The sequence below is a fragment of the Micromys minutus genome (assembly GCF_963924665.1).
Source record: "Micromys minutus genome assembly, chromosome: 26".
Classification (NCBI taxonomy): domain Eukaryota; kingdom Metazoa; phylum Chordata; class Mammalia; order Rodentia; family Muridae; genus Micromys; species Micromys minutus.
Genome location: NC_137961.1, coordinates 4,387,471 through 4,410,541, shown reverse-complemented (window position 1 = coordinate 4,410,541; position 23,071 = coordinate 4,387,471). Strand labels below are relative to the sequence as shown.

General features: G+C 39.4%; 1 protein-coding gene across 1 annotated transcript in view; it reads left to right on the top strand.

Moving 5' to 3' along the window:
* LOC308437514 (uncharacterized protein C8orf34 homolog) overlaps positions 1-23,071 on the top strand; it is a gene marked incomplete at both ends in the record, with an annotated part of 344,863 nt that overhangs the window by 232,171 nt on the left and 89,621 nt on the right. The window contains 1 exon segment of the mRNA XM_080938598.1: positions 18,209-18,294. Within this exon segment, the coding sequence (XP_080794724.1) occupies positions 18,209-18,294 (86 nt within the window).

Sequence of the window (23,071 nt, the reverse complement as noted above, 5' to 3'; positions counted from 1 at the left end):
AATACTGGCTAACAGTTTTACATCAATATTCGGAATGAAAATCTGGTTAAAACAGCCAGCACCCAGAAGGGATTGTGTTGCTGGTTCCCCTCCTTGTCTTTCATCTCCTGGAGTCTGTTGCCCTGTTTCTGTTCTCTTTTACCATCTGAATGAGGCCTTGTGTGGCCAGCTGGACACTGTTTATTTTTACATGAGTCCCATGCACTCATAAAATTACAAAAGATATTGGGGGCTTTTCTTCGAGATCCAATGGGACTTGCTGTTGGCTTCGAGTGTCTGTTTCAAGGGAAAAAGAAAATGAAAGATCCGGGAACAATGGAAAATCGGAAAGAACCCGAGCCTTTCCTATGCAGTATGTTTCCACATCACACAAAGAAAGTTTTAAAAGTGCGAAGAAGCCAGAGTTAAGAGACAGTTTAGAGGTAAACGGGAGTACAAAAAAATCTTGGTTGTGAGAACTAGTTATGAACTTACTAAAAGACATGCTACTTTGGGGAAGTGAGAGCCTCTGGAAGGTGGCTAGGCTTTTCTCTAAGCTCCAGACTTTGTTTTTTGTAGCAAAGGTTTGAACATTATTATGAACTATGATAGAATATAAAACCTTAATCTCCAAGATTACATATGATTTCTAAGAATAATATAAAAGCAGCATAATATTTAGACAGTAATAATGTAGGACCAATAGCCACAAGAACTAGGTAATAAAAATGTGTCAAGTTAGTTTTCAAAGTTAATCAGCTTTTTCTCTTCTTAGTTTTTTTTTAAGTGTAACAGTCTGCTTATATAAAAATCTGGTATTTTATATAGTAAAAGAAAAGCAGTGTTAATGATCCCTTTAGATAAATAAATGATTTAAGCAGAATACTTAGGACTTAAGTTTTAAATGTTATTTTATTAATATAGAATAGGTGAAATGAAATTTATTCTTACATAAATAGTTGTATGAGTTTCAAATATCCTATTTTAGAAAATCTCAAAAACATCAGAAAATCATACCAGTCACGTAGCCTAAACTGGGGCACCATATAAGCATTAAAGTAAATACATTTCAAGAAATAGGAAAGACTCCACCCACAGTGGAAGTGCGCATAACGTTTCTTTATCATGTGCTGGTTCTTCACAATTCTTCTCATAATCTCTAATCAGATTCATCATTCAGGGACAGGGGTGCAACAAGTTAAATTTAACAGCTTTGCAAATTCTTAGAGTAAAATGATTCTCCTTATCCACCACTCCCCAAAAACCCTAGGGAGTAGAAGATACAGAGCCTAATAATGCAGGACCTGACTTAATATTTGAGACATGATTAAGACTTATATATCATATGTGCAGCCATGGAATTCCTCAACCAATCATCAATTCAGTTACAGTGTTTAGTGAGCTTCTGACTACTTCATTGATATTGTATGAGATACTGAGACTATTTACAAATTAAGTTGTAGAAAGAAACTACAGTTTTAAAATAAACTGTTAGTATTTTTAATTGTGTGTGTGTATGAGTGTGTGTGTGTGTGTGTGTGTGATGTACATAATTTCAGGTCCTTTCACGCCAGAAGAGGGTACCTTCTTCTATATCCTGCAGCTAGAATTCAGTGTAGCTGGGAGCAACTAGACATAGGTGCAGAGAACCAAATTCTAGACACTGCAAGGGCAGTACTTGCTGTTAGCCACTGGGCTGTCTGTCTAAAGCCGAGAAACTATTTCTAGAAGTACAATGATTTCCTATAATGGTCTCCCTCTGTGGCAAAGAAAAGTTTTCTTGATGAAGGGTGAGCTTATCTGTGGATCTAAGTACAAATATTTAGGGCATATTTAGGGACTATCATAGTTTGGTAAAGCGGCTGTTGTAAGTTCTCTTCAAAATCCATGACTTCACTAGCCCAAGGTAGTGGGAGAAATTGTCTTCCCCATGGGGGTGGGAGGGGGAACAGCAATTGCTTGTCTAACAGTGAATAGTGAATCCTAAATGAGTAACACACAAGTACATTACACAAACTGAGCAGATTATGTCTATCTGTCTGTCTATCTGTCTATCTATTATCTATGTATGTATGTATTTATGTATCTGTGTATGTAATTAATAAAAAAACAGGTTATGGTTTTTAAAGAGAGTTATACGGGAGGAATTAGAGGGAGTGTGAAAGGAAGAAGTGACATAATATTATTATCTCAAAAAAACATTTTCTAAATTTTGTGAAATGAAAGAATCTTTTGTTCCATAGCATTTTGCACCTTTTACAAAGAAACAAGTGTATGCCAAACACTATGTTGGGAACCGACATTCACCATCTGTGACTTCTCAAGCAGGAATTTCAAGGGTGCACTTTTGAAGTCTTATTTGGAGTTGAGCAATGATGTCCAGAGACTTGGCCAGACTTCTCATTACCCCTGTGTGTCAAAAGAGTCCCAAGGGTAAAGAGAAAGCCCATTTCTCATTTTCTCTGTAATGGTGGTAAGGGGTTACATTAATAACTAGGGGACAAAGTGAGCCATTCTTGAAGCAATAGGAAGTGACAGTTTTTTCCCTTTGGGTGACAATTCAGAGTGACAGAATGAGGAAACTTTAGAGGAGGATGAGCTAGCACACACGCCGGGAGTATCATTGACATCTGGGATGAACAAGGTGTGTAGAAGCTAGTCCATAGATACAATGCTCCACAGGTAGAGAGTGACCATCACTAGACCATAGAAAGAATGCTGATCTCCACTGGGAAAGGATGAGCATATCAAATGTGACAGAAGAATACTAGAGCAAATCAGAGGAAACTGTTCTTGTCATATGCAGCAGCATAAGAGATGGATTCAAGATTATCCAAAGTACAGAAACCCAAGGTGCGAAGCAGTTAGGGTGAATTTATGGGACTATTCAGGAAGCTTGCAATCAGACTCAAGTTACTGCTCTCTGGGTAAAGCCCATGTATAGAAGCTCATGTTGCTACTTGGGGGTAGTGGAACCTTTAAGAAGTTTAATTTACTGTGAAGATGTTAAATGTTAAGTCTTTGACAGCACTAGCTTGTTTTCCCATTTCCATGCTGGGTATCACAAGGTGCACAGCTTCCTATACCACAGGCTCTCACACTGCACCATGACACACTGTTACATTACAGGTCCAAAGCAACCAAGCTAGCCAATCATATACTAAAATCTCTAAAATCATAGCCTTTCCTTTCTATTAGATGAATGTCTCAGGAAGGTGCTAGAAAAATAGCACAGTGATCCAGAGAAAGATTAATAATTTGTTTTCAACAGAGTTCTTTATTAGAATGAATCTATGTAACTAAAGACAGGTTAACACTAAAAACTCAAATACAGTTAATTAAAATGCACATGCTACATGTGTATAGAGACATCTGAAGTATGAATAGTTTTCAAAATGACAACCCTGAATTTTAGTTTCTGTAGCTTCTTTAACAAATAAGAGTACAGTTTTTGACAAGTAGAGAGACCAGGAACTTTGATCTTTAGGCTACCAGACTACAGGAAATAAACACACGGTAGATAAAGGCTAGCTACTGCAGTTCTCAGTAGATGTCTATGTGATGAACCCCAACCAGTCAGGATCTAAAGCTGTCTTCACAGGTCAAACCCCTTTTCTGGGAAGAATAGAGAGGCATAGAAGGAGTTTCCTTTTATCCCTGAAAATGCACTCGTGCTATATGCAGATAGAAAAAAGTCAAAGAGATCCACACTCATTTATCTCAATTTATCTTCAGCTCAACTGTCCTTTATTTCTGGTGACAGAATTTGCTGGTCTTCTACAATGGGCTAAGTGGAAAATTTTGCTAATATTATAAAACTATCAGTACATATTTTAAAGAGCTAATGAGTCGTACCAGTTGTATGGGAAGAAACAGAGAGAAAGCTTAAGAAAATAGTTTATCTAACATCCTTGTCCAAGTAGAGCGGTGGAGTCTGTCTGGAATCTCAGCATATTTGCTGGAGGGAAGAGGACAAGGCTGGAAGGAAGTCCCAGTTACATAGAGAGTGAGCCCAGAAGGCTTGACACTCACACCATTAAAAGAAAAACAAAACACAATCTATTTTCAGTCTTTAGTAGACCTCCTCCAGCTGTTCTATGTTGGCCCACTGATAAAACAAATTTAAGATTTTTTCCAAATAAAGAGCTAACTTCCACATTAAAAAAAATTAATGACAATAATAATACAGTTGGTAATTGTTTTCTCATTTTTTTGCATTTGCTAGATTTTTTCAAAAATGTATAAATTCTGCTTTCTCCGGTCTGATTAAGGAGTCTTATGCTCTAACGTGATGACTAAGGGCCATCAGCTCTTCTCAGGCAACTTTCTGTCATGGGAGGTCACAGCCTCAGCATCCAGAGCCTGCTGTAGCGAGTTGGATGGTGACTGTGGAAAGTGACTGAGAGAATTCGGAGAAAACCTTCTTCCTGTGTTCTCAGTAGAGGCGGTCAGTAGATCAGAGGTGGAAGGGTGTGTGTTTGCACTATTGATTTACTGTTCACTGTGTAGCGGCACCAGGAAAATCCTCTGCCTTCCTCACAGATAACAAAAATGGTCCTTGGGAAGATGAAGTGAAGCAGCTCAGATGTGAGAGCTCGTCCTTTGTGAGCAAAGAGAGCCAGGGTGAACAGGGTTGAAAAGCCACCATGTGGTTGCTGGGAATTGAACTCAGGACCTCTGGAAGAGTAGTCAGTGCTCTTAACCACTGAGCCATCTCAACAGCCCTCAAAACAATTTAAAAAAAAAAAAAAAGATCCCCCAACCTTCAGGAGTTGTGACTTCACACAAACACAATTTTAACCTGAGGTTCTGGCAGTGACCAAGTTCTGTTACTTCCCAGTGGTGTGTCCTGCAGCTGGTTGTCTAGTATGCTAGTGCCTGGCACAAGAGCTTACACCAAACACTTTAGAGCTTCCATACTGCTGTAGATAATTTCAAATAACACAGTAAGAGGCTGAGAACAAGAGAAACGGGGCACCCCAAGAAGAATAGGGGTGTTAAATGCACAAGCTTCCTAGTGATCCTTGGTTCAAACAATGCCAAACAATGTCTGCTTTCTTGCCTGTTAGGTGCCCCTGAAAGTGGAATTCTGATAAGCTCCCCTTTAAGCACCTTTAATTAAAAGTGTGTGGAATGCTTTGTGAGAACTATGCTAAGCATAAGGGCACCAAGTTCACAAGTGAATTTATTAATCCGCAAATCTTAGGGAGAGGAAAGAATTGACCCCAAAGGCCTTTGATCCCTATTCTCCTTTCAAGCTATTAACGATTTCTCCAAAATAACATATGATAAAGATGTGCTTGGTCTTTGAGTGAGGAGATGATGGTTTTAGAAGGAGTTGACTTTATATATGCCTACTGATGAAACGATCATAAAAATTGTTATGACAGAACAATATTTCAGTTTTGAGTAAAATATGAACCCCAGTATAGGGGAATGCCAGGGTGGGGAGATGGAAGGGAGTGGTGGATGGGTGGGGAAAACTCTCAAGGCAGCAGGGAGGGGGGAAGGGATAGGAGGATTCCAGAGGGAAAACCAGGAAAGGGGATAACATTTGAAATGTGAGTAATGAAAATATTTTTTTAAAGTAGCTTTGGATGTTCCAGCTTTAATATTGACATCTGTTGATATGCTCTTTAAGAGTTGCAAAGGCTTATTTTTTGTTGTCATGATGGGGCATTGACTAAGATGGCTCCTACAAACAGACGATGAGGATTCTGTGAGAGACTGAAACAAAAAACAACCAACCGTACCTCTTACTTCTCACCCATGACTGGAGACTTCTTATTGATTATTCAGTGTGTGATATTCCATACTTCCATAGTACAGTTTGTAGTCAAACTGGAATCACTTCAGTGACTTACTATGGTAATTGCACTTATGAAGTTACAGTTCATAATGGCTTACATAGCATGGACCAAAGAAAAGATTTTGTTGATCTGCATGAATACTTTCTACTCTCTTGATCATCCGTGAGGAGTTCACTTTACTAATTGAAAGAAGTCTTTGAGCATCAACAATCAAAGTATACTGAATGTTTAATAACATTTCCTAAGTAATAGGATTCTCAGAAGATGTATTTTATTCACAACACTTAGTCCTTCCAATGGATAGTGAAATACTTGAGCAGAAAATAATGTTGGTACGAATGCACTGTGCTTTGTCAAGCCCACATGTTCATGACACTCACTGGTGCCTGCCTTTCAATTCAAAAGGTTCTCCATAATTTAAACATAGCCATCCATTCTCAAACAACCAGAATATCTATTACATCTAAATCTTATATACTGGTCTGAAAAAAAATCAGTAAAAATTGAAGGAAAGAATTAAAGCTCTGAGTATGATCTTTACACATACACACACAAAAGAAACAAAATTAAATAAATAAAACCCCATGACACCATTGTTTATCCTTAGACTGTGTTTGGTTACCTATACCATTTTGAATTTCTAAAAGCGGAAGGCATGGGAAAATTATTCTACTGCGCGTAAACCATATAAGGTTTCTAGCGGTCACGCCATGTGCACAGCGGAAAACACCAGCATAAGCAGTGGATGCGCTCTGGATACTGTGCCAAAAGATGAGTCACTCTGATGTCATCATGTCTGATAGGCTTTTGCTTCTCCGGTTATGCAGACATATGTATACAGTATTGTCCTGATGAAGAATTTTGAAAGCATTATGGGTAGAATGAAAGAACTCCTCTCTCTTTCCATGACATCACTTCCAGACTACACAGACTTCACATTTCATAAAACAAACCTCTTCCTTCTTAAGGTACTTATCCTCCTCTTTCAGGATTTCGTCCAAATACCAGTAATCAGGAAATTTAAAGATTTCATTAAAAAAAAAAACTATTTCTCATCCAAGTTTTCACTTATTGTGCAGGGTTATGTTAAACATGAACGTGGCGAGGCCAAGTTTACTGGCCCACAACAAATCTGATACTTGGAAAGCATGTGAAGCTCAAGGGAAATCCTCCAGTGAGACATTTACCAGTGGCAAGTGCCAGTTGCCCAGTAAGTTAGGGGTGCACCAGGGCTGTCTAATGCAAGGAGAAGACAGAAAAGATTCTATGTGTAGGCATGAATATTCTCTAGTCTCCTAGCATATGGGGAATATTACATGGAGATTACCCCACAATGGATACTTGGTATAGATTTCTTAGCAGTATTTCTGTTGTGTATTGTGAAACAAAATTTATGAGACTTTGGCTGAGTTTGAGAGTTATACTTTACTATGAACTCTATCATCTATCTATCTATCCATCATTTTATCTATCTGCCCATCCATCCATCATCCATCCATCCATCCATCTATCCATCCATCCATCCATCTATTCATCATTTTATCTATATATTATCTATCTATCTATCTATCTATCTATCTATCTATCTATCTATCATCTATATATCTATCTATTTACCTGTCTGCCTATCATATATCTTCATCATCTTTATTTCATTTCTGTTATATTTCTCTATTTCTTTATAAAACATAGATCACTCATGTATAATTATTCATTAATTCTATGTGACTCAGATGTCATATTAATGAGTATCTTCATTGAGTTTTCTTGTCATTTAAGACACTATTATACTTATGTTTTTATTGTTAACAACTCTTTGCTCTTTAGATGTAATTTACTTCTTAATCTAGTGCTGAGTAGCTTTCTGGCTTCCTGAAATCACATTCTTAAGATAAATTTCTCAGGACAAATGGTGACTCAAAAATATGTAAATTCTAGTGAATCCGTTTCTATCTGAGTGATACAAAAGTTTTCATTTCAAACACTTTACGTATTCAATGCCATGTAATTCAACTAAAAACTCACTTTGATTACTATGCATTATGTCTGCCAATCTTTTGAGGCCACATCCCACGTTTCCCACTGAAGGAGGCTTTCTTCTTGATGTGGTTGTACATCAGTGCAGCCTTAGGCAAAAACCTTGCCATCTGACTGTTTCTGGTATCTGAGAAAATCTTCTTGGGTGTTTTCTGTCCCTAAGCTCTTCATCTGGCCCACATCCTTAATAAGGACCATGACTGTGTCCTGTTCTAGGTATGATGGAGGCTGAAAGCACATTGACAATTTGATGGATTGTTTTATGGATGTGAAATCTAGGTAAAAGTGAAGCTGGGAGGTAGTTTTGAAGAATACTTGTTGAGTCCAGTGTCCAGGCTGACTGTGGCTCACTCTTCTGAGCTGTTTTCTGCAGAGCACCTGGGCACTGAGATTTTCCTTTCCCATGGGTTCAGGAAGTTTGGAATGACCCCAGGCTGTCTTTTGTACATGTAGCTATACTGTGTCCATTAAATTAGTGGCCCACATTCTGGCCCTATCTGCCTGTAAAATCTGATGTAGGATTTCCTAGGTATGTTCAGAGTCAATGCTAGCCCGTGCCTCATCTTCAGAGTCTCATTTTGTGTTGACAACTTTATGCTTAGACCGAAGAGAAGCACAAGAGACTGTCAACAAGACATCCATTCCCCATGTTCATGTCTCAGATTTGATTTTTAAAGTCCTGAAGCCTCTGCCAAAAATGTAATTAGCAACCCAAATAAGAGGCACCCATGACAACTTCATGCCTGCCATCCTAAATCTCTGAGAGAACCGTGCATCTTAGGAGTTACAGGAGTGTCCAGGCCCGTATCTCTCTTTAAGAGATAGGTTAGGAGGGAAGCTTAAGAGGAAGGGTCATGGTTTCTATTTTGATGTCTTTGTCAATCATTATGTTTTAGAGGTTAATGCTCAGAGCTTCTTGTAGATTTTGGAAGCAGACATTTATAAAATCTTTGGGGTAAATGGGCTATTGCTTTTCTTGCTCAGTTCCTTAGGAAGGAGCTTTGTTTAGAAGCAATTATTTCTCTGCCTATATTATCAAGAGTGAGATCGAGGCCAGAAGCACCTGTAGATGACTGCTAGGAGGGAGACTTTAATGCCCCAGAGTAGGGAAGGGAAGGAAGATGCTGTCGGGTTTTCTTTCTTGTTGATGGAGATCCTGGGGTAAAGGATCACTCATATCTAGACTCTAGGAATCCTATCCAGGAGATTTGAGAGAGTATGCAAGAAGGCTACATCAGTGTAAAAGATCAGCCACAAGGAGATGGAAGTGGAGCAGATGAAGAGAAACTAACCCTGGTGGAATAGCAGTTTTGCAAGCTGGGATGGGAAAAGACATTTAAGTCGTGTCTCAATTGCTGCTTGGATGTGGTGATCGTTCCTAGGGATGGTGAGTGGTTTTGTGTTGTTTTGTTCCTTTGCCTGTTTGTTTTTCTAGGGTAGTAAAGAGATCATCAAAATGCAGGATAAATATTTGTGTACTCTGAGAGCCACAAATAGAAACTGTCCCGTAGGTCTTGGATGCTGTGTGAAGATCACAGGACCTGACCTCTGACCTTAGGAAACCTGTGATGCCAATGGGGCAAACATGTAAACATACACAGATCATGTCAGATCACAGCCACAGAATAAAACAGAATTGAATCTCTACAGGTTTTCAGTGGGATTATCTTTTTGTTTTGCTGTTGATGGAAATTTTGATTCATTTGAAAGCATCAAGATTGAATGGCATTAATTTCTTAAGATTTCCTTTGAAAACATAATCCAGAGAAATATACTAGTATCCTGCAGTGGCAAATTAACAGTTAGAAATAATTAGAAGTCGCCCAAGTTCACTGTCAAGAAGGCAGCTAATGGGAATCCAGAGCAGCCTTGTTAATGGAGAGAATTGGCTTCCCACCTACTTCAAAGAAAGTGGTTCAAAATGGTTGTTAAAACCCAAACTCTTAATTTGATTTCCCTGATTTAATTGATATTCATTAGTGATGCCATTAGTTTTTCAATGGAAGAGAAAGATCACACTATTCAGAGTAACTCTATGAACTAGTATTTCATGTGCTGTTCTTCTGAGGAGATGATTTTGTAATCCAGAAGGATAAAACCTCCCCACAGCCTCACACAGTTGCTCAGTCTCCATGTGTTTGTTTCTCTGTGCTTCTACATATATGCCTAAGATGTCTTTTAATATTGTTGTGTTCCTGACTAAATTCTGCTTAATTTCCTTCAGATTTCTCTTAATTTTTACATCTCAGACAAGGGCCAGATTATCATTTCAATTGCACAATGCCCTTCTCCCTAGAAAATTGATAGCAGGTCCCTTCTTTCTTTCAAACTCTACATTGATATTCCAGCTACCAGACATCCAGTTACCACTCGAAGGCGTATCCACAATCAGTCTCAGTTCCCCCACTGCGGCCACAGAAGCAGGAGTATCAGAAGCAGGAGTATTCCCTCCCACCACGCCTCTCTCTATCCCTCTTCTCTGACAACACACCATCCTATTCAATCTTCCCTCCACATGACTGAAGTCATTGACTTGAAGATGCTTGAATGCGCAATTTCTGCATAGTGGGGAACCATTTTTTTAGGGTTCTAGAATACTCTATCACTTGATTTTCCAGTTGAAATACCACGTTGGATAGCAGCCTTCCCTGTACACCCCCTGTGAAGTTGTGTTCTCCTCTATCCTGGCATAACTTTTGCTCTCTTTAATATAAACTGGGCTTCTTGAAGACCCTCAGCTGTGTGTGTCTTACTTGTCTGATCCTCATTTCTGCTTATGTCATCTAAACTCCACACTGTTGGGATTTATTGTGACTTGCCCCAGTCTCTCCGGTGCCTGCGCCACCAGCCGTCCACGGAAGCGATCATTGGTGCTTTGTTCCTCTGTTTCTGGATTTTTGTGCAAGATTTCCAGAGGAGCTTGTGTTTTTCAGCAGGCCTGGTTGGCATTGTTGCTTTTCAGCAGGCCTGGTTGGCATTGTCGCTTTTCAGCAGGCCTGGTTGGCATTGTCGCTGTTACAGGATTCTCACCTTAGGCACCTCAGACTGTTGGGGCTTTGATTCACTGTAGGTTTGCTTCCCTTGCTCTTGCAGATGCTCTCAGCTGGTGTGCTTTGTTCTCTTCCTCTTAACCCCGCCCTCACCTGTCTATCACTTGTTCTAACTCTCTCCCTCCGTGTATGGAGATCCTAGGAGTATCTTAATACTCTGTTCTAGTCCCGCCCACTTTCCTAAAGCTTTCTCAGTTAGCGTATCTTTATGAGTTCCTGCATGCATCAGAAGTGTTCCTTAAGCATTCAACCGACGACTCAGTGATAACGAAGCATTTAACAATTATCTGTCTACTCTCAAGTTAGATACGCTTCTTCTAGAAACTTTCCAGACACAATAATGAATGTGTGCAGAAAAGTGATTACTATCTATACAGATTTGGTAAGTGTTCTAGTGTGTTAATCATTCTAGTATAAGAATGATACTTTTGTTTTACTGTTTTATTGGATGTTCCACTGCCCAAGCCTTGGCTCAACTGGAACAAACGTGCCAGAGATGCTGGGTTTCAAACCCAGGGTATTACCACTGAGCTGGTTCCCAAGACAACAGAATAGATTTAAGGAAAATATTAAAAAGTATAATACTTCATTGAATCTTTTGGGTTCTTAAAAAGGAACAAGCTGACCAACCAAATAGTACTAATTACCTTGTCGACTCCCTCACTGCTTACATTGTTCAGACTCCCTCCTCAGGAGTCAATTCTGAGCTGTTCTTGGTTCTTTTGGATGAGACCTTGGAGGTTCCTTCTGTGCTTTCCATAGTGAAATAATGAAATCCAGCCAACACCACCCACACCATTACACCCAATGTCCTCAATGAACTCTGACCTTTTGCTGACAAATCCACCTTCCTTTTTTTGTCTACATTGTGCAAGATCTAGATATTTTCTCACTAAATTCATGTAACAAGCATTTTTTAATCATGCATATTTACTAGGTTCTGTGACAGGCACGGTAATTCCTGTAGGTATAATTGTCATTGTTAAGACTGTGCCAGTAAGGATCCCACAAAATTTGGGATACTATTTTTCAGTATTTATTGGCCACTATAAAATTAAATCTGATTTTATTTTATTTTAAACAAACATATCCATAGCCTTTCTTAGCCCATTGTGTTCCCCATTGTGACACCCTTTGATGTACCTCTGGATGAGGTGCTTTAATGGATAGTATCCAAATTTGTGTAGGGACAAAGTTCAACATCTCAACATCCCACTTATCTTGGTCTTGTTATATCGTACTTTTCTACTCAGGGATAACAACCAGCAGCCGTGCAATAGCCTATGTGCAAATTCTGGGTTAAGGAAAGGTCATTGCCCAAGACTGACTAGGTATCTGTGAATAAATGTTTTGCACCTTCAGCCTTCAAGCCACATCTCATTAGCTTCGTGTGGAATGAAGTAGCAGCTGTCTTCTAAGTACAGTTGACTCAGTGCTCCATCATCTCATGAACTTGTTTTTCTACTTTATGTACCCATGACCTTCTTTCCTGTCTCCTGGATTGCACATCAGCCCCCGGCTCATTCCTTGCATCTACATGGATCAGACAGAGAACTGCTTGACCAAAGTAGGACTTGCAGGATTATATGTAGAGTTTCTCTAGGGAATGTAGAGATTCTCATTTGTCATCTGGATCACATGCTTTTTTACTTCCAAATTGAAATAGTCATTGAAAAAATATTTTTAAAATCTCCTTAGAACCCACAATGTACCACTAAGTCAATTATCCCTTAATACTTTAACATAGGTTTTAGGGACAAAAATCTTTCTTGGAGCTGACAAACAGGCATCTAAATAAACAGGTGAGACACAGTGAAGCCTAGAGATGGGAAAGATTTGCACAGATGCTAAGACTCCCAGGAGGAAGGCTTTGTGAAAGGGAAAGGAATAAGCCCGTGGTGTGAAAGAGGACCAAGGAATTTGGCCAGCGATAACAGTACAGCAACAGAGGGCTCACAACAAAATAGCTTTAAAAAAGTGAAGCAGCTCTGAATTTACAGACTATTTAACCCCAGAAGACTGTCCAAGAAGATGGATTTGCAGACACAACTAGGGATTGTTCAATGGAGGGTATCACGTAATTTGCTGAGGAAACCATAACTCATCTTGCAGGAGACAAGAATCCAATACAAATGGGAGTTCTTAAGCCATTTTGTGTCAAACATTATTTTGAGAAACCCACTAAAATTATGGCTTCTCCCTCTTTCCAAAGAAAGAGGTCACAAACACTTAAAACCCCTCATTTTCTTCACTGTAATTTATTATGAATCCCCTAAAACCTGACTATGGCACCACTAAAAATGCTGATGGCCAGGCTGCTCTGATGAAACATTCCATTGTGCACAGCAGACGAACAAGTCCTAGAGTGAGCAGTTATCCCAGAGTGGTTGAGGCACAGACCAAACTAAAGCCAGCTGAATGGAAACCGTGAAGCAAAGGAACTGAATGAGGAGCTCTGCTAAGTACAATACATAACAAAAGACAACAGCATCAGTTAGACAATGTGGGGTCTGAGTGTGTGTGTGTGTGTGTGTGTTTGACAGAGAAAGATACATAGACAGAAAGGGGGAGAGGAGGGAGGGAGTGAGTGAGAAAGAGACTAGCTTCAAGAGAAGTAAGCTTGCTCATATCCTATGAGGAATGGTAGGGCAAATGTACAGAATGAATAATGATGGTGGGATTGAGCAGATAGAACAAACTGAAGAGCAAGAGAGACATGAGACCGTGGACCGGCCTAGTTGATGGATTGCTCCTCTGCAAGCCAGGAATCAGAAAAATAAGGAAGATAATTATGGAGCTCACGTGTGGGAGAATTGAAAATCTCTGATGAAATAAATTTTCTGAGTTGTACTGAAGGGAGGTATTATATTTGGAAAGTCTGACAAAAATGGAAGAAAGAAAACCAAGAAGTCTAACTTTATAATTGCAATCAATCTCTCTGTACTCCCCATTACTGTTATATAGTTTCACACAAGTACCATGTGGCAGATTCATGTGGGTTTGGATTCTTGGTGGTATCAGTGGAAAGAGAGCATGGGCAAGAAATGAGGTCACATAAATTCTTTTTTTTTTCCTTTTTTACTTTATTTTAGAAAACAAAGATAAATGTACAAATTTTCAGCATATTTGCATAAAAGCATATGAATACATTTTAAGGTTGTAATTAAGTATTTGTGGGTATATATATGTATATATATATATATGAATATATGAAAAGAGGCTATTAATTTGAGGGAATAGGAGAGATACAAGGAGGGGCTATATGGAGGAAAGGAGGATGTGATACAGTTCTATTTTAATTAAAATATATTCTTTTTTTGTTGTTGTTATTGAACTTCACACAGTCTGTGAGTTGTTTTTGGGGGTGTTCAGAGCTTTCTGGGGTTAGTATCCCATTATCAGTGACTGCATATTATGTCTGTTCTTTTGTGACTGGGTTATCTCACTCAGGATGATATTCTCTAGATGCAGCCATTTTCTTAAGGATTTCGTTAAGTCATTGTTTCTGATAGCTGAGTAGTACTCCATTGTGTAGATATACCACAATCTCTGTATCCATTCATCTACTGAAGGACATCTGGGTTCTTCCAGCTTCTGGCTATTATAAATAGAGCTGCTATGAACATTGTGGTGCATGTATCTTTGTTGTATGTTGGAGCATCTCTGGGGTAAATGCCCAGAAGTGGAATAGCTGGGTCTTCAGGTAGTACTATGTCCATTTTTCTGAGGAACCGCCAGACTGAGGTCCAGAGTGGTTGTATCAGTTTACAACCCCACCAACAGTCGAGAAGTGTTTCTCTTTCTCCACATCCTCACCAGCATCTGTTGTCATCTGAGTTTTGGATCTTGGCCAATCTGACTGGTGTGAGGTGGAATCTCAGGGTTGTTTTGATTTGTATTTCCCTGATGGCTAAGGATGTTGAGCACTTCCTTAGATGTTTCTCAGCCATTCAATATTCCTCGATTGAGAACTTTTTGTTTAAGTCTGTATCCCATTTTTAATAGAGTTGTTTAATTCTCTGGTGTCTAGCTTTTTGAGTTCTTTGTATACCTTCAATATTAGGCCTCTATCTGATGTGGGGTTGGTAAAGATCATTTCCCACTCTGTTGGCTGCCATTTTGTTTTCTTGACAGTGTCTTTAGCCTTACAGAAACTTTGCAATCTCATTAAGTCCCATTTCATAAATTCTAACGGGGGGTGGGAAGCAGGGCAATTAGGGAAACCTGAATATCTAAGAAGGAACATGAGGAACAGGGACACACAAATAAAATCGTCCTAAAAACATGTTAACAGGAATGGCATTAGAAAAGTCATAAAGGAATGATGTACTCCCAAGGAACATGGAGGTGGGCATTTTTGGTACCAAGTGACTTTGAGAATCCTGTCATTTGCTTAGGGATGATGAAGCAGAAGTCAAGGGACTTTGAGATTATCACATATGCATAGGTATGGGCACACTAGCATTCCAGATACTAGGGCTCCATGCATTGAAGAAAGAAACTGAAGACCTAAGCAGCCTTTATTTTCCAGAGAGAAGAAAGGGTTATACACACAGTCCCAAGTGAGTGGATTTTGAAGAGTAGCTGAGTTCTTTGGAGAGAAGTAATGTAGTAATAATAATTTTCTTCTTCATGCCCAGGTTCTACTGTTGAATTCAATCTTACTCCCCAGGAGAATAGCTTCAGTGTGACAAGAAAGGGTAGGGGGCAGCGTGTGTAGGTGCTGATTCAGCATGACATTGAAGAAGAGAGGCATTCAGCATAGGGGTTAAAAATATAAAGGGGTTTGTTTAATATGAAAGTGTGGTTTTAGAAAGCAAATAGAACTGGCTTGGAAAAGGCTTGTGGTAATAAAGCAAAATCAAAACAGAGTAAGTTTTTAAAGGCTGTACTTCCCGGACATTCCCTCCCAATCCCTGTCTGCAGTAACTGCTAAGCTCCAACAGCAGTGGTTCTCTGTGGCTTGCAGTTTGGGGAATACTGGCAGAGCAGTTGAGCACATCGCCCCCCAGGGAAACGGTGCCAAGTCACAGGGAACAGCTCCGTGGGCATCTGGAAGGCAGTGCTTGGATGCAGATGAGCGTCAAGGACATCCAGTTCACTAGGATGCACCCATGGCGATCTGTCTGTGCAACTCAGCCACCCCTAGGACACCAAAACCAAAGACAATTAGTATTTCCTTTGATCCTTGCCACAGTTGGTCTAGCACTGATCAAATTATTAAATGCTAAGTAAATATTTACTTCTGTTGATTAATGAGATGAGGGAAAAAATAGGAATAAACACACAACAACAACAAAAAGGGAATTTATTGTTCATTTTTTAATTCATCAGACAGTTCTTACCAGAACTGGTGTTGAACTGGGGCCTTTCTGTCTTCACATTGTCTGTGCTGGGATTCCAGGCTAATAAAGATGTGCTAGTACATCAGGGAGGCTTAGTTTTTATGTCCCAATTCTTTGTATATTTGTGGAGTATTTATTTTCTTTTTACATTTTAATCTACTGCTAATCATTCAACTATGCTGAAACATTTGTGAATATTTTAGGTCCATTAAAAAATTTTTTTAATGTATTTGTGTGTGCACCTATGTAGGGTTGGTTTTAGTGGCCAGAAGTGGGTATAACCTGGACCTGTAGCTCATCAGTTATTTTTAAGTGCTATTTTCTTTTCCTGTGATAAAATTATTGAGGTATAAATGCATACATAGCCGACTCAAAAATATTACAAGAAAATTATCCTTGGAAGATTTTAATTTTTCTATTTCACTCTTTTTTTGTGGGTGTGGGTTTTCCCATGCCATGACACTCATGTGCAGGTCAGAGGATTATTTGCAAGTGTTGGTTCTCTGCCTTTTTAAATGTGGGTCTAAGGGATCAAACATAGGTGTTTAGTCTTTGCAGTAAGTACCCTTGTACCTGATGACCATCCTCGCTAGCTTACACAACCCAGAAAACATGATTTTAATTACAGAAGGTTGATATAATATACATTGTGGCATATAGAGAAAGATAGAGCAAGTAATATTATAAAAAGCAAGCATAATTTCCACATATATTTACTTTTACAAAACATAAAAAGAGCGAGTTATTGTGTGACTCCACCATGGTGCAAAATGCCAAGGTATTATTGAAGATTTTTACACTGGAGCCTAATATAGTTACTAATTATACTTCTTATTTTTAACAAAACTCAATGTTACATGCAATATGTTTATTAGTATTTCCCTAGAAAATGATTTTTCATTTGCCCAGTGTTCAAAAATCGTGAAGACATTGGTGAAAACTTCTGGTCTCGGGACAGTTTCATATTCTCCTTCAATATCTACAGAACTGCACTTCTTTAGGGCAGGATTCTGAGACAAATGGCAGATACCCACCATCTTCTCTGATGGCAGTTTCACAACATCCTAGCAAAACAAAGTTGAATTCCACAATGCCAGGTATCAGTGGAGACGTGAGGGTGCATCACTTGAGAGACACAGGGCTGTAAAGAACTTACACCATCTTCGACTCTGCAGGCTTCCCTAGTGCCTTTGCCAACCCTGGGCCTGTTGAGCACAATGGGATCCTCCCTCCCACAGCAGTAGATTCTGGCCACTGATTTTTCTGTCCACAGTGATTTGATTTGGACAAGCGTGTGTTTGGTAAACTGCTGTGTAACTGTAAAAACTGTCTCATGATTCCCGTACCTAGAAGTCAGCTCAACACATAGTATCAGGCTTGTTTTCTCTCCGCTCAACCAGACCTTGTGTTTGTGGCTTAGTTAAAAAAAATGCTGTAACTACTTTTTTCTTTTTTTTGGGGGGGTGGTTAGGCTAAGATGTAAAGGAGTTTGGCTCTGGACTCAGAGCCAACTGTTCTTCATGTTGTGGCAAGCACCAGACATAAAATTACTTTCATTGCTACATAACTGATATTTTGCTACTGTTATGAAACATTATGTATATATATACATAATATAAACATATATATATACATAATATAAACATTATATATATATATATATGTGACTTGTAGGATTTCTGAAATGCGACCCGTGTGAAAAGGCCATTTGAACCCCAAAAGAGTACAACCCCTAGGTTGAGAATCACTGGTCTACAGTAATCATACTTCATATGTAGGATCAGATAGAGGACCTTTTCTTCATAGCTAGAAAAAGCAACCACCTGAAATGGATATAATATTGTTTATACTAGTTAAGATAATGATAAATGCCTATGCTTCTGTTGAAGAAGCATGTTCGATTTCAGATCCCGGGAGTCTGACATGTACGGTGAAGTTCACCATTTCGTGATGTTGCAGTTTCCAATGATGATTTTTAATTATTTAGGCTTCAAGGAGACAGCTTGACAGAAAGGACAGAAGACACAGTGCAAGGCCTCCCTTCTTCTGAGGAGATAATCCCAGACTCACTGGGTAAGTAACTTCAAAAGCATCTACTGAAGTCTTAGAAACCCTTAGTGATTTTCAAAAATAACTCCCCTGAATCAAATGCCTGCAACGTTGAGTCACATGATCATCCCACCCACCTGGGCTGGGAAGGGCAATGAGGGCAGAAATCAGGAAGGGTAGATTCTGAACAGGCCACTGTATGTCCAAGTCATGCTACTAATTCTAACTTTTTAAAAACTGATTTTCCCACCGTGGCCCTCTAGAAAGAGGAGGTCATTATGAGTTCCTTGACAATCATTCTGTCTTTTATTCCCATTCTCATCCATTGGTCCAGTTAGTCTTCCTGGAGGAAAACGGTGATATCTTATTGGGAATGTCATACTTCTCTCTCAGCCATGTGTTAAGGTGTTGCTGAGGTTGTAGATATTGTTTCTCCCTCTGAGGTAGACTTCGTTTCCTTCCTGAGAGTCTCATCTACTCTCCTTTTCCCCTGACTGCATTGTGTCCTGGATTGCTTTGTAGTTGCTGGGAAAAAATACCATGAACAAAAGCAACTTGGGGAGACTTTATTTTTGTTCTCAGGATATAGTCTGTTATCTAGGGAAGCCAAGCCGGGATCTCAAGCTATGACCCTGGAGACAGGAACTGAAGCAGAGACCATGGAGGAAGGGATGCTGCTTACTTGCTTGCTCTCCTGACTTGCACAGCTGCATCTCTGATACAACCCAGGCTCACCTGCCTAGCCATGGTATCACCTACAGTGGGCTTGGCCCCCCTATGTCAATTACTAATCTAGAACATGTTCCACAGAAATGCACATGGACGGATGCGATGGAGGTTGTTTCTTAGTTTAGACTCCCTACGCTTAGATGGAATTTCTAGTTTTGTATATTCTGCTGTTATAGTAAGTCGTTGACCAAAACTACCTTGTGTGAGGGTGTGGCATTTCAGCTTCTACTTCTAAGTCACAGTCCCTCATCCAGGGAAGCCAAGACAGAAACCCGGAGGTAGGTCCTGAAGCAGAGATCCTGGAATGTCTCTTACTGGATTTTCCCCAGATAGCTTGCTCAGCTTGCCCAGTACCACGTGCTCAGAGGCAGTATCTCCACAGGTGTGCTAAGCCCTCTCACAGGAAACAGTAAGCACACGTTACAGGCATGGCCCCCAGAAAAATCTGATGGAAACAATCACTCAGCTGAGATTTCCTCTTCCTAGATGATTCTAGTTTGCATCAATTTGACCAAAACTTACCAGGTATGTCTAGGCTTTGTTTCAGGCCGATAAACTGTGACATCCAACACCACAGCTGTCTGTGTTATTGCCTTTTAAAACGAATGGTATTTAGTGCACACCCATTTCTATACGATCCAGCACAAACTCCATGACTTATCACATGAAGTTAAAGCTAGAGTCCTTCAAATTGCTTGGCGAAGAAGTGGCAGTTGTAACTCCAGTGCCATCTAAGATTCATTACTGCGATTCTCTAGTTTTCTAGCAGGTCACAGCCCATGGGATCAGTATAATCAGAGCAATGGCGTTAGGACGCCATTTCCCTTATGTTTGAATGAAGAACATCTTAAAGCAGACAGACAATAACCATTAGAAATGCAATAGAACAATAATGTGCTATACATCCCAAAAGCTAGGAAAGGGATGTTTAAATAATGTTACCACAAGCAAATGAAATAATGATTATAAATATTTTTAATTTTATACAAAAGCTTACATGTATTAAAACAAAACATCCCAGGGTGCCCTACCCCATAAGAAGAACAACAATATTAACCACCTAGCCCCACCCCCAGGACTCCCATGGACTAAGCCATCAACTAAGAGTTCACATGGGGGGACCTATGGCGCTAGCCTCATATGTAACAGAGGATGGCTTTAGCAGGGAGGAGAGGCCCTTGTTCCTGTGAAGGTTCAATGCTCCAGTGTAAGGGAATGCCAGGATGGGGAGGCAGGAGGGAGGGGGTGGGTGGGTGAGCACCCTTATAGAAGCACAGGGAGAGGCATGTTATGGGGGGTTCTGGAGGGGACACCAGGAAAGGGGATGAAATTTGAACTTGATATGATATTTGGATATCAATAAAAATATCCAAATAAAAGAAAAATATATGTATAATTTCTATTGTTGAAATTCGTCACTTTAAATTAAAATTTAAAATGAGGTGAAAGATAGTGAAACCAACTGTAGAAAATGAAGATCTGTGGAGCTCAGGTGATTGCTCAGCAAGGAAATTATTTGCCGCACATGCGTGAGGCTAAGTTCAGAGCCTTGCCACATATGTATGAGCACTGTAGGGTACATGTGTAAATCACCTTCAAACACCTATGCTGGTGGAGTGTAGGCAGAAAAATTCTATGGACTCACTGGCCAGCCAGTCAAGCTAATCAGTGAGCCTGAGAGTCATCGAAAAACCCAGTATGAAATAAAAATAAGGTGGAAAATGCTAGAGAGGGACTCTGGCCTTTATCAACGTCCACCAAGTGCATGTACCTGCTCGGGTACTTCATACACAACACACATGCCACACGTAAGGTTTTTTTTTTTTTTTTTTTTTTTTTTTTTTTAAGTAAAATTTTAAAACTACCAAAAATACCAAGGAAGAAGCCACAAAATGAGAAAATGTATTTTCAGTACAGTTTTCATTGCTCAAAGATGGGTATCCAAGTGTGATGATTACTTAGAATTTAATAAGGTCAAGATCCATTGAGAAATAATCAACAGATTAAACCAAAGAGATTAAACTTGTCACAGAAGAGGAGACGCAAATGTCAAGTAAATACATCAAATGTGGCTCATTACCTTAGACATCAGGAAAAACCAAGCCAGAGTATAATGAGGCATTATTATTATAACTGTTAGGTATTAATTAACATTATTAATTATTAAGCTGAAAGAACCCAGAAAAGATAGGGCTTTACTCAGTGGTGTCTAAACAATTCGAGAAAAGGTTTCTACTATATTGACATTTGAGTGTCTGTATGATAGAAAGCTCTCAAACTGAATATCCAGTTCAGCATCTTAGAAAACCCAGCTTCCTGTACCGGGGAATGCCACGAAGCCTTGTTAGGATGCTCACGGGCAATGAAACCAATGGCCCGTAGACTTGTTGCGCTGCTAAGTACATGTCAACTGTGCACACGGGATGGATAAAGTCAGCAGCCTGCTGCTAAATGTTTAGCAAAAGCGTTCTGTGGAATGGATGGCTCCTCTGATGTAATATAGCCCAGCCACTGAGCCGATTTCAATCAACTCTAAATGGCCTGTGGGTCCTCTGACGCTGCTGTAAGCACGGAATAGCTCCCCAAAGATATATCTGGCCTTAAGATCATCAATGTTGATTAGGCAAACAGAAGTCACTGACCACCATTTTCATAAAGCTTAAAATAAGGACATTTCCAGAGAGTGACCACTAGGAAAATGTGCCTAAGCGAAGAAACTATGCTACAGGAAAGAAATGATAGACTCAAAATATCAGCTCTCTTGAGGAGATGAGAAAGCTTAGAGATCTAATAAAGAAAGAGCCCACAGCAAAGTGAAGGCTGTTGGGAATTCTTTGCTTTTAAAGATAGGTCCCAAACAGTGTATTTAATTTTTGTACCTTATAAGGTACATTTAATATATACATACATATATATGTATTATCCATATGACACAATTTTATGTACTTTATTTGAAATGTTATATGTACATATAATTTTACATGTTGACTGTTACCTAATAATGTCTAAAAACAAAACGATGCAGGAAAATAAACCAATACCAGCGATGACCTACAAAAGACAGTATGATATTTTACGTCTGTTCAGATCTGTCATAGAACCAAGGCATGAATAGTCTCTCAAGATGGCTCTTGAACACCAATAGTGAAAGGAGAGTTTGGATGAGTTTGGTACCATGGAGGCTCGTGCTCACAAGCCGTCAGCTCCCCGTTGTGTGCATCGCATGATTCTGCGCAGGCCACTCTTTCCTCAGTGGTAGCAGCTTCCTTTTGCTGCCTGCAGTACTCAGAGCATTTGCCCTAAGGTCAGATTAATGTCCCTGATGTCCAGCTCACAACGATGCTTCCTCTTTCTAAACTCCTACTTGTTTCTGAATTATTCAGTATTTGTTCTTGAGTCAAATGATTTCATGCTTCTTAAGGCTTTCATGCTCAATATAAAAGTAACACAACACAGATACGGTGTAACAATTTGGCCGCTAACTGAATTCTGTAAAAACCAGTCTAATCAATCAATCTGCTAATAGAGCTATACTCTAGCAATTACATATCCATATTTACTGAGAACTGTAGGGACTTAAATATCCTGGAAAATTAAACAATACATATGTTTTTTTATCATATCTAGACCTGCTGGGAAAATGCATTCATTAAGTTTAAGCTCTTTTCTTGAGATATTTATGTCCTGCTCTTTCCACACTCAAATATTATAACTAGTTAGGAAATTGCAAAGCAGAAGCACCTGCTTCAGTACATTCCTTTCTATTGAAGTTAGTCAAATTGTGAGACCCCAATGTTTAGAATCGTTGGCATCATCCAAAAATCTCCAATGTGATTTACACGTCAACTGGGCATCCATAATGAACTTGGCTCAAGATGCCAGTGTCTATAAATGGGCCTCGTTTTGTGCAGAGAAGTTTTTGTAACACAAGTAGCCATAGTAAAAATGATGACAAGAGGAAGTTGATTGAAACTAAACATCGTGACAAGCAGTCAAGATTTACAGACCCTGTTAGCGTGCTCACCCAATAGACTGAGATTTTTATCCCAGAGCTCGAAGACACTTTTCATAG